This window comes from Leptonotus elevatus, chromosome 13 (genome assembly GCF_054856555.1).
Source record: "Leptonotus elevatus isolate MCC_2025b chromosome 13, RoL_Lele_1.0, whole genome shotgun sequence".
Taxonomy (NCBI): Eukaryota; Metazoa; Chordata; class Actinopteri; order Syngnathiformes; family Syngnathidae; genus Leptonotus; species Leptonotus elevatus.
In genome coordinates, this window is record NC_141251.1 from 13,543,940 (window position 1) to 13,556,116 (window position 12,177).

At 37.8% G+C, this 12,177-nt stretch overlaps 1 protein-coding gene across 1 annotated transcript in view; it reads left to right on the forward strand.

Moving 5' to 3' along the window:
* Window positions 1-12,177, forward strand: part of LOC147163909 (uncharacterized) — a 33,872-nt gene that overhangs the window by 12,337 nt on the left and 9,358 nt on the right. Inside the window, exons 2-10 of the mRNA XM_086093524.1 lie at window positions 70-981; window positions 2,286-2,336; window positions 5,362-5,465; window positions 5,985-6,114; window positions 6,195-6,244; window positions 9,711-9,816; window positions 10,727-10,861; window positions 10,932-11,037; window positions 11,111-11,172. Coding sequence (XP_085949650.1) covers window positions 93-981; window positions 2,286-2,336; window positions 5,362-5,465; window positions 5,985-6,114; window positions 6,195-6,244; window positions 9,711-9,816; window positions 10,727-10,861; window positions 10,932-11,037; window positions 11,111-11,172 — 1,633 coding nt within the window. The 5' untranslated portion in view covers window positions 70-92. The remainder of the gene's footprint in view (window positions 1-69; window positions 982-2,285; window positions 2,337-5,361; window positions 5,466-5,984; window positions 6,115-6,194; window positions 6,245-9,710; window positions 9,817-10,726; window positions 10,862-10,931; window positions 11,038-11,110; window positions 11,173-12,177) is intronic.

A 12,177-nucleotide genomic window follows, 5' to 3' on the forward strand; every position in this document is an offset into this window, starting at 1 on the left:
CAGCAGTGTATGAAATGTTTCTGTCCTTCCCTTAGCAACCCATGTTGCAAATGAGTGTGTGTGTTGCAGATGCTTCATCTTCCCAAACCCTGATGTGCAGGGTTGTGAATTTTCTCAGAGGTCTTTTACGCTGGTACGCAACCAGCGTAACGTTCGGTATGGAAAGTCCAGTTGCGAATCCCAAGAAACGGCAGACTCGTTGGTTCCGAAGGAGAACTCAGCGTCTTTCTCATAGGCTCTTCTGTTGTTCATGCTTGCAAGGTGAAGATGGGGATCAGGAGCAGGAGAAGATAAATGGAGACCCTCTACATGTGGATCAAAGGGGATCAGGTGATAGGGAGACTATCCACATTACAGTGGAGGATCTGGGGATAGTTAATACCAGTTTCGGTCTGTTTGAGGAAGAGCCTGGAACTCCGAGAACCAACATGGGCCGCTCGGCTAGTTCTGCGTCAGCCTGCCCGAGGGCTCTAAAGAAGAAACGACTGCAGCATCTGTCTTCTCTGCCCCTTCAGCCTCGAGCGAGACAGGCTAACAATTCCAACAGCTGGGAAGAGAATGAAGATGAAGAGGATGAAGAGGACCACTTTCTGTTTGGAAGTGCCAATGGCAGCACCCCTGCTTCTGGGAGCCTCTCGGCGCAATGTGAGATCAATTTGATTCCGCCCACTCCATCTGATGTTATTGATGATGATCAGTTCTTCGATATGAATTCAGAAGAGAGTGTGGTTTACACTGCAGAGAGTGATGATAGCTTTGCTGATAGAGACTATGACGATAATGTGGAGACGGAAGAGGCAATGCTGGGATTGAAAATGACCGAGAGTGAGATGATTGTGGCGGATTCTGAGGAGGACGAACGTGACCAGTTAACAGAAGAGAGGGAGACGATGAAAGACAAAGTTGGCGATGAACAAAAATCAAAGGCCATTTTGTCTCGTGTTTACCAGGTGGATACCCTCCCTGTGCTCCCTCAAAAATGTGAGTTTCACTCTGTTAACAACGCTACTGATTTTCAAGTACGTATAGACCAAATATTATTCAAGCTCATTATATGTCTTGTAATGAAGCAGTACTGCCAGTACTTTTAGTGTGTACGAGAGAATTTGCCTATTCCATGAAAAAAACCTGTTAAAGATTTTTACTTAGAAATTCCAAGTAAATTCTGCAAGGAGAGATTTTACACAAGGGTTGAGGAAAAAACACACAACTTTCCGATTGAAAGACTGCCACTCTACCACCTGAGCTATGCCACTCCTACTGTTTGCTTATATCCAAAAGGAGAGCTAAAACATCATTTATGGTCTCTTGGAGATTCCATCTGACACGAGCGATATACTAACACAGTGGCAGTTGCATGGCTTAGGGAGTAGATTGGCTGGAATTGTGGGTTTGTTCCTCAACCCTTGAGTGACTTTTTTTTTACTCTCTTCCAAGTGTAAATTTTACTCTGTTAAGAGTAAACATTACTCTACGGAACTTACTGTGTAGCAGGAACATAATACCATCTAAGATAGAGAGCCTGTATTAGAGCCTTAGCATTATTAGGTCCCTCAATAAGCTACTTACACGCAAGTCACGCAAATGTTGATTTATTATTACACACGCACATTGATATTGTCATGGTTCGTTGATTAAAACTATAGCTTGATAGCTGTATTTGACACTTTCTGATTAATGTTCAGCTTTGTGATTCTATCCAGTCATGCAGAACTGCACGTCTTTCAACAACTACACACTAATACTGCTAATTACACCTGAGGGTTGATGGTAGGCAAGTTTACACAAAAACTACTTTCCTTAAAACTTGGTAATGTGGTAAGGCAAAGGAAGAATCTATTCAACTTTGGTACAGAGTCAGATAAAGCTGCATTTTGTTAACATGTTTATCCTCAATGAATAATGCACAAAACATTTTTTACTGTCAGGTATAGAGGAGTGGTATCTAAAGAATGTGGATTCAAATTAGGATTGTCCAGTCTTTGAGGAAGTCTGCACTCAATCCTTTGCAGCAAATAAGAAATCAGCACAAATGTTTACTAAGAAAAAAATCGAAATATGACAAGAGCAGCAGACTCCAAGCTTTTCTTTGTTGAGTGTACAGGGTTACAAGCTGAGTGAGCAGATGTCATGCAGCAGATGGTGGAAGGCTGAGGTTACAACCATTAGAGACTTGACTTGAAAATTGTCTCTAAAGCACATAACCAATAATAATATTAGTAATAGTAGCAGTGGGTTTCAGTTGGAAGCAAGCTAAAACGTCTGTTAACCTTCCTGTGTTTCAGGCAACTTCAACACCGGAATAAAACTTTTGCCTTTCACTGAGCTCAACTTGGGTGAGTTTTTCTTCCGACACATGTACTAAGTAAGTATTTGTATTCAAATTTAAAAGGTCTGTTTCCATTTGGAACCAGAGAGGCGAGGTAAACGGCACCAGATGATGGTCGACATCATCCAGCTGTTGAGCTCCGTTCCCCATTCAGATGAAATTGCAGTCATTATGAGACATCGCTACAGTGCCTCGAACACCTCCTTTGGGAGTTGCAGAAGTTCCCCTTTGTTTGAATCCCATTTTAGCTATTGTACACGTAGTCCCAGTGCTTGGCTGGACCGATGGTTCCCAGGTTTTGAGTTCCTGTGACTCAGCATGCTCTCCTCCCTCAGTTGTCACTCAATGAGCGCTTTCTATTCTCTCAAATCAGCCAGGGGCAATAATACTGAAAGAGAACCCTCACATACATCCACCTTTGCATTTCCTTTTTAACGGTCAATATTTCAACATACGCTGAAGCAAAATATCAACCTAAGACTTTTGTTTTTGCTGGCCTTAAATATTTAAAATATTTTCTACATACACAAAAGACCATTCCTCTCAAATATTGTTAACAAATCTGTGTTGAATACTGACTGGTTTTCTGCACATTTCAGAGTGACCTTTTTAAGGCACACCTGTGCAATAATCATGCTGTTTAATCGGCATCCTTACATGCCACGCCTGTGAGGTGTGAAGGATTATCTCAACAAAGGAGAAATGCGCACTAACAGATTTGTGAATAATATTTGAATGAGATGGCCTCTTTTGTGTTTGTAGATATATATATTTTTTAGGTTTTTAGGTCTAACTCGTGAAAAATAGGAGCAATTATATTAAAGTTAACTTCTGAGGGAATGATTGTATTGACACACAGTACGTGTATGAAAGAGACAGGTATCTATGGTCTTGTACAATTTGTTGCTGATCCATCAAATCAGGCAAAGGGTTGAGTGTCTTTATATGACTGACATATCACACAGCTGATTGCTCAATGTGTGAATTGGCAAGCAAGGACACAATGCTAAACAGTTTTGGGTGTGAGAGTTCGCTCAAGCTGTGACATGTCCTGACGGAGCCTGCTAAGGCTGGGAACAACGTCCATCTCTCCTTTCCTACTAATTTCGCCCTATAAGGCAACAAGGCGCTCTGTCGCTGAGTCTGCCCAAAGGGTTCTGTCCTCTTGTTTTGGTTGGACTCAGACAAGAGACTGTGTGAAGTCTGCGCACGACTGCGGTAGGGCTGTGGGTGTTCGGCTACCCTCCATTGGCTCTTTCGCCATCATGAAATAATTCTGCAATCCTTGGTGAAAAGAAGTCATAGAGCAAGACAGGAAAGGGAGTTCCACTGAATTTTCACTGTCTGGTTTGAGGTGACCCAAAAGAGGAGTGAAGGCATGTTGTGTTCGCGACGGTAGACTTGACATTTTGACCCTCCTTATGGACTCACAGGCCAGCCAGGTGATGAAGAGAGTGCCAGCGAATTTGCCCCCCTCCTACTTTTCCTCCTGTCTCCAGACCAGATTCCTTCACTGATACACATAAACCCATTAACTGTCTTATCTGATGCCAACTGCATCTGCACTCCTACCTACGTCAAACTAAGGTTTCAAAAAAACTGAAACGGAAAACATGTGTTGCATAAGTTCGGCTGAATTATTTGCCGGGTAAACAATTAAAAAAGGCTCTTGTAATTGTAGATATATAAACGTTTTTCTAGATGAATGCAATCAAAATCCAATTGACACTTTATCTTACATTCATTTGTTGATAGTTGGGTCTGAATATTTGTTAAATATAAAGAGATGTTTGCACCACTGCCAGCGTGATGTCATTTAATGACATGAAATCTCAAGTGTGGTGCAACATTTAGAGGTATCATTTTCAGGAAAAGTCATGATATCATGACATGTATTGCGACATTATGCATGAGAACTTTTCATCTTTTGGAATACGTTTTGAGAAAACACAGCAAAAGAACTTTAAAGGTTTATTTGCCTGAAAAATGTAGGTCACGCTCATACAGCCTCAGTCAACTTTCGAGGTTTTGCGCTAATGAATGTGTATGCTTGGGTTAAATGTCATACTTTTGGGTTGTTATGATAGCATACAAATATGGCACTGGCTCGCTGACCATGTGATATTTGGAAAATGAAGGAATGTACATTACTGTGGGAAGGAATTTGAGTCGTCAAAAAAGTACGTCATCAACTAGTTGTTATTGTCTGACTTGTTGCCAAGCAACCCTCATCAAGCTGTGTCTATCAGCGTCAATGCACTTTCTACAAACAAGCATTGTGACCTGAAAGAAATGACACAAAACACAAAGCCCTACTAGCTGTTTTCCCATGCATTTACTAACTGATAATGAACTAACCAGAAAGGATTTTGTATGTGAAGGATGAACGATATTTAGTATTCCTGGCACTTTTTTGACATTCACATCACTCCAATTTCAACATATTTCAAAAATTTACGCCATGGAGGCTAGTATTTTTCTCATTTCAAATATTAACAGTTTTTCCAAAGTTCAACATTTTTCACAACTCCCCACTCATTCCCCCAAAAGCCGTTAACAATTTCTTCCCAATGGCACATTTACCGTTACACATTCCTATTTAAAATTTTAATCATGAAATTCACCTTGGGAACAATTCTCAACATGCCGAAATTACCCAATGACCAAACATTCAACATTTTCACTTATAAAATACGTACAATATTCATTCTTAATGAGACATTCAACAAAACAGATTCATTCTCATTCTCATTTGAAATGTTAAGTGATTCAGTTCATTCAATTCCATTTTGGGAACAATTTTCAAGGTGCAATAATTTTTCACCTAAAAAAAGACATAAAAATAAATCATATTAGGACATATTCTTGATTATTTACTCCTCTCTCAAAATACTTGAAACCATTTCAACTTTAATTCCACTTCATTCCACATACTTTGAAGTTTTTTTTTATTTTCAGTCTTTCGCCTTCACACGCAATTTCTCCAGAAATTGCAAATGTCTAGTTAATCAAGATGTTGTCATTTTACATAGATGACTTGAGCAACAGCGATGTGAGCTGCTCTGACATGCTGAAGACCGCTACTGGCTGGCCTCCTCTTAAGGCTCCCACAATGGATGCATTTACTCACCAGAGGGTATGAAGGCCAAGCAGTTGCCCATAATGTCACATGTTTTTGTACAGACCCACACATGTACCACTAATGTATTTAAAAGGTGTCTACGGAGTCTCTACACATTCCTCGGAAGCATTTCCATAATCTGACTAAGGCTCTTATTGTGTATTGCTACACATTATATTAAATGTCAATCTCTCTTTTTCAAATCCAACACGTATGTGATGCAAGTCAAGTAGTGTCAAATAGTTGCTCATGACATCAAAACCCTGCTCAAGTCTGGCTTCTTTTCCTTTTACTTGTTAACGCTCACTTAATAAATCGGGAAAAGACAATTCAAATCAATGAAGATTATGGAGTAATTTCATTGCACTCACTTATTTGCCAAAAGTGGCTCTGTCTCCTGCTATTCTAGATAAAAACGCATGTTCTTTGACTAGTCAACGCTACACCGTACAATTTTTATTGTGGGGTAATAAAGTCGACTCAAGGTGACTAGTCTGTACAACCCTTTTTTGGTTTGTTCTGTTAATGTTGTAGAGGCCAATCACTCGCTCCTGCAGTTTAGGGGACACACAAACTGGGAGTGTCTCTTTTCACGCATTAACCCAGACCTCGGACCAGCAAGTGCAAGGGAAGAGGTCTCCACGGCAACGACGTACAACTGTTGGTGGGTCTTTCGTGATTATATTAAGAACAAATTAATTCATTATGCACCATATTTAACCATAAAATCCGGTGTTCTTTCAGCATCGTGTGTTACCAAATCTAAGGACCAGAATGGAAACTTCCCAGAGAAGGTACCGTGTACCATCGAAGACGAACCTTCAGGGTGGCATCAGCACACGACCCAGATCGACTGCAATTACAGAATATGCTCTGTTTATTTTTCCCTGATCTCTAGAGCTGTCAAAGCAATCGCTCTGAAAATAGTCTCAAGTGTCTGGGATTTGCAGAGATTATGTACATCCTTAGCAAGATGTGCATTTTCACAAATTTGAAATATTAGCACCCCTGTTATTATTATCTTAAGCCATGATCACTATTTGTTTGAGATATACGATGGATGGATGGATGGATAGGAGATGGTGAATAAAAGACTAGGCGGGAAATAAGAGTAGGTAGAGGGTTCAAGCATTGGTTTTAGTAGGTAAGTCGGCTAGGTGAGTGAGGAGTGGGTTTATTTTGGTTAGTAAGTCGTAGGTTTTGTTCTTGAATTTGGCGGATATGTATCTTGGCAAATGTGTATATACTGAGTAAGTTGTATAAATTTCCCTCTAAAATAATGATGACGATGATGATTATTATTATTAGTAGTAGTAATTTACATCTGGATTGAAAACAACTTGGAAGACAGCACCTCTTATTAACTGTGAAGACTAAATGTATACAAGTTAAAGGTGTTAAAAACAAGCCACAGTTCTGTTTACTGGTGAAAATTCTAACACTCATGAAGCAGAGAGAAGACGGAAGATCAATCAAAGCCATTTCACAAACATTTGGAATGTCTTGAAAAGAACCACTGGTGTACTAAGTAACAAATGTCAAAGGGGTATACAATGGAAAACAACAGCGGTTTATGATAGAAACAATGTGGGAGCTGTAAAAAGGGCCCAAAACAACAAGTAACATCAGGAACAACCTTCAAAGAACATGAATAGAATCGTCAACATTTACGGTTTACAAAAGACGTCATGAACAAAAGGAGGCTAGACCAGAACATGCAAAGAAGAATTGGAAGACCAGCTGGAATTTGCCCAAAAAAAGCAAAGAGACAAGCATAATTTTTATTATTTTTTTAAAGTCACTAGATGAACCTTTACCAAAGTGATGGGAAGGCTAACGATTTGCTAAAGAAAGGAACTGTTCATGATCCAAAACCTCAACAACAACAAACTAATCTGCATAGCCTTTTCCATGACTGAATCACAAATCTTCCTTGATGTAACGCATGACGGCATGAGCAAAATAATTGTTTTGACTGTCAAACAAGTGAGAGTGATAGATTATTCGTTATGCAACAAGACATAGGGCAAAGAAGTAGACTTCAGGCCTATGGAGCATAGATTTCACTTGCTAAAGTGGAGAAAAAAAAAAGAGAGAAGAAAAACTAACAAGTGGATAAAAAAACATCACAAAAGAAGAATGCAAATGTTTGGTGATGTCAGTGGCTCACAGGCTGAATGGAAATTTTGCATAAACTTGCAAATACAGCCATGCCCTGAAATACGAGTGACCCAACTTGCGAGTTTTTCAATACAGTATTCAATATATTTTTGTGCTTTGACTTGCGAGCGCAAACTTGGGATATGAGCACTGTATGGTGATGGTAAACTCAACTCGTGTCAATAAAGAGCCTTTTGGCCAATAGTGAGCAATTCTTCAAAAGTTGAAGTATATTGTCAAACCAAATTAAACTATGAGAACTACGCATTATGAATTTAAAACAAACACATAGCTTAGACGTTAGCCCACTATCTTGATGCTATGCTAACATGTAATGGGACAAACATACAGTATACTGTACCACCTTTTAAATAATTGATATTATAACACAAATGGTGCAGCAACTAATTCAGACATTCAATGTAAAAGTACTCACGGTCTTATTCTTTATCCTCTATGATGAGCTGAGATCTCTATATGTAACCAGTGGCGTCCACCTGCATTGTGTTTCAGATTAGTGAGGACACACATCAAGATTTCTTGGTCTCAGTTTCTTTTAATCGTGACGCTCAAAAAACCTGACGGTAAATGTTAGTTTCACCTTTTGACAAGAGAACAACACTCCAGTTATTTATCATTTTACAGATGTTGTGTAGTTATAATGCAGTAGAGTATTTCAAAGTTTTTCACTGACCTTGTTACATATATTTAGGTCATTACTACGTTTTACAGATTTAAACATTTATCTCAAGGAACCCCGATACATGACTTACTCACATTTGTCTATTCTAAGTGTATCAGTTCCAAATAGCCTATTTTTTATAAATGAAGGGGCCGGGGAGGGGCCAAGGACACTTAATATGCGTATCCAAAGATTATGCCAAATACTTTTGTTTTATAAACAATTAATTTCAAACGGAATCTCTAAATGTTGAACTATATTTAAGTACATATTACAGCACATGTAACCAGTTCAGGAAATGCATGGTAGGATTATAGCACACAGAAGATTTTTTCCCACAATGTGCTAGATAAAAAATTACAATATTCAAACAATGAACAATTAACAGTGTTTAACATGAATGAAATTTGCAATTTGTTTGAAAATTGAAATTTGTTTTGTTTAAGGAACAAGTAATATTTTCTTGTTTCATTTTCTACACACCCTATTAAAAGAAAGAAAGACATTTGTTACTCCTAGCACTTTATTTACAACCACATAGTGTTACTAATGTTATTATCGAATACTAATGTTGATTAAATTCTACCATTAAAGCCCTCACTTCTAGACTAAAAACGTTACGGCATATATACTAAGTGAGTAAATGCTAAGCTGTATTCTTCAAGCTGTTTTGTGTCATGTCTATATCTCTTATTTAGAAATCAATGCTTTTAATTTGGAAAGTCGTTTGTACTTCTGTTTCCTGTTTCACGTCTTTGTTCGTCATTCAGCTCATGCATTTATTTTTAGCTTGCGCAAAACAACGGTAACTTATTGACGTCCGTTCAAAACAATCTATCTGAATATAAAATATATTTTACGCAGTCACTCACATCTCACGGTCACGGGCAAACCAACATGACATTGCCAAAAACGTGTCATCTTGATGCACCGATCTGAAGTGTCTTAATGGAACTCGGGAGATTCTTCGTCTCTAGACTCTTATTGAGGTGGATTACAACATATTGTGGTACATAGCGCTACCTACTGTGCAGGAGGGGCATAACAATTAGTAGTCGTCTGATTGAAAAAAATAGGAAGCTGCACTGGTAAAACGTGCGGCGCCACTGCGCCGGTTCCGTGATGTGTCAATTATTTGGCGCCTGCTCTCTTCAAAGTTTTGTATCAGATCCAGATGCAAATACCTGGAAAGAACAAAAACCCGGAAAAGTTCTCCACACTATTGCAGTGTAATGTTGATACATAAAGTTATCTGTATTCATCACACAACTACAGTTAATCCCATGAATTCACACAGCAAAAGGGGCCATTGAGTGCAATGACAAATATGAAATCATTATAACTGTGTTGGACATTATTCACAGGTTGGAAAGCACATTTGTCATGAGTCTGAATGCTCTGATCTCTTCGCCGTCCAGACTGTGAACAGGCAAGATGCCAAATCTCTCAAGGAGCGAAACACAAATGAGATGTGCCAGTGGTTTACTAGCATTGGATTGCAAAAATGTCTCCCTTTCATCCAAGGTAAGACGCATGTCTCGGAGGTCTGCCGTCCCTCCCTGCCTTCTGGCTGCAAAGCAAAGCCAGACATTTTGATACTTAACGGAGCAACATAGGATACGTTTTATCCAGTTATTCTAAATGACATCAAAAAATGTGTTTAATACTAACGAAAAGCACTGGTATCATGATGTTATAACCCATTAAGCAACACATAATTGAACGCAATCAATGGTGCAACACACGTAGACTGATAATATGACAATACACACAAGTGCATGTTCTTTATTCTTTGCTTAAAAAAAATAAAAAATAAAACCGACTTTTACTGCAGGTTACTGAGCTTAGTTGTGGCCGTTTCTATTTATATCCATATTTCTATATTATCCTGCCCCCAGGTGGTCAAGGAAGGAGCCACACAATTAAATGAATTAATCATGACACACAATTTTTAATTATTTACATTAGATTTAATTATTCTATCACTACATATTTTTACACACGATGATATTATAAAGGATATTTTTTTCTCATTAAAAACACTTTTTTTAAGAGCTTGGAACTCATTAATATTATAAATATTATATAAATATAAATATATAAATATATATATAAATATATATAAATATTTGAGATGAGTTTTGAGGTAGAAGTCACAGAATGAATCAAATTCAGATCTCAAGGCACCACGATGTAATTAATGACAATGTATTTATTTCCATTTTTACTATACATAATATCAATATTAAAGTAAAGTTAGCAGATTTTGAATCTAGATTACGATAGCATTTCATTACATGAACACGTATAACAATAAGTTTAATTCTAGGCTTTGTATTCAGAAGTGTATTGATTCAAGTATTAAAATATGGACTTCATAAAATGGAGTCAAGGCTCTTTATCATGTGTATTGCATGAAATGTTTGTCTTGCAGAGGCAAATTTGTGTGGAGCAGACATAGCATCAATAGATGTCAACATGCTGGGCATCCTACACATCAACACACGACAAGACAAGGAGCAGCTCCTTTCAGCTATTTATAATGAGCTGCACCCTCCCAGCACTTTTGGTATGCTTCCAATAACTTCAACTAATGTTTCAGCATCTTTGAAGTATATTAAATGTATTCCTCCTGGTAGGATCCCTCGGCTATAATCATGCAAAAACATTCAAGCCGATGATCAAATCCAAGTCCTCACCACACGTGAACTGTCTGAGCATGAACCGATCATCCGTCAAGATCAGGTACAGACTGCCCTCATTAACCTCAATGCACATTTGCATTGTTAAACTATTTCTATGTTGCCCCCAATCCCAGACACAACAACCAAAACTACATGGCACAAAGGAATTCACAGTTGATCGAGGTGACTATTAATGGTGAGTAATGTCCTTTTTTGTTTTTCTTGTTGCTTGTTCTGCAATACTTGAGTGGCTCATACATACTACCGGAGAAAAAATCCTCACGTGTTTCTACATACTTGGCCAATACAAATGATTTGGATTCTGAGTAATGGAAGTGTTGGCTGATGAAATTGAGAAGATTGAAACTGCAGACATTTGACTCTTCATGTATGCATGTATATTATTAATATACCTGTACTGCTTATTCACACACTTTGAGTGGCCCCTTCAAATAAATAAACAAACAAATAAATAAATAAAAATACAAAAACATTTTAAACCCAAACAATTTCCCCCAAAATGCTAATAGACATTCTCTACAGATTTTTTTTTTACCAAAACAAAACATAAATTGGAAAATAAATCCTGAAAACAAACTAACCCCCAAAATATGAAATATATATTGAAAAATAAGAACAAAAATAATCAGCGAAACTGCAACCATGCATCCATTGTAGTTTAAAGTTGTAATATCACCATTCACCACTAGGTGACAGATGTGACTGAGTTGCCCTTTACTGGACCTTATAATATGAGTAGGCCTATTCATTTTTACGGATTTAGAATGGTATGCAGGGCAAACATAATACCTCAATAATATTAACAAATTTGAGCGTTACTTTTTATTTTTTTATGAATGCACTAAAGAGTTCTTGCACTTAATGTTGGTTTGCTGTTCAACAGTTTTATGTCATCCTTGAATGAGAAATGTATTATGAAAAAGGAAATATATTAACAGCCTGTATTTTGTCCATATTTAAATGGCGTTTTTGTCATGCATCCTTTTAGGAAGTGCTTTTTCGTTGACTCTTACCATAACCCCCATTTCTGTGTACATCAAATATTTTAGACTGGGATATTGTTCCGGATATCATACAGAATTGCAATTTGTAGAGCGCTGACAAGAAAAATGCCATTGCATTCACTGTGGTTGTCTGATTTGGGAGGACAATATTATTTAGTTAAATTATAATTATAGGA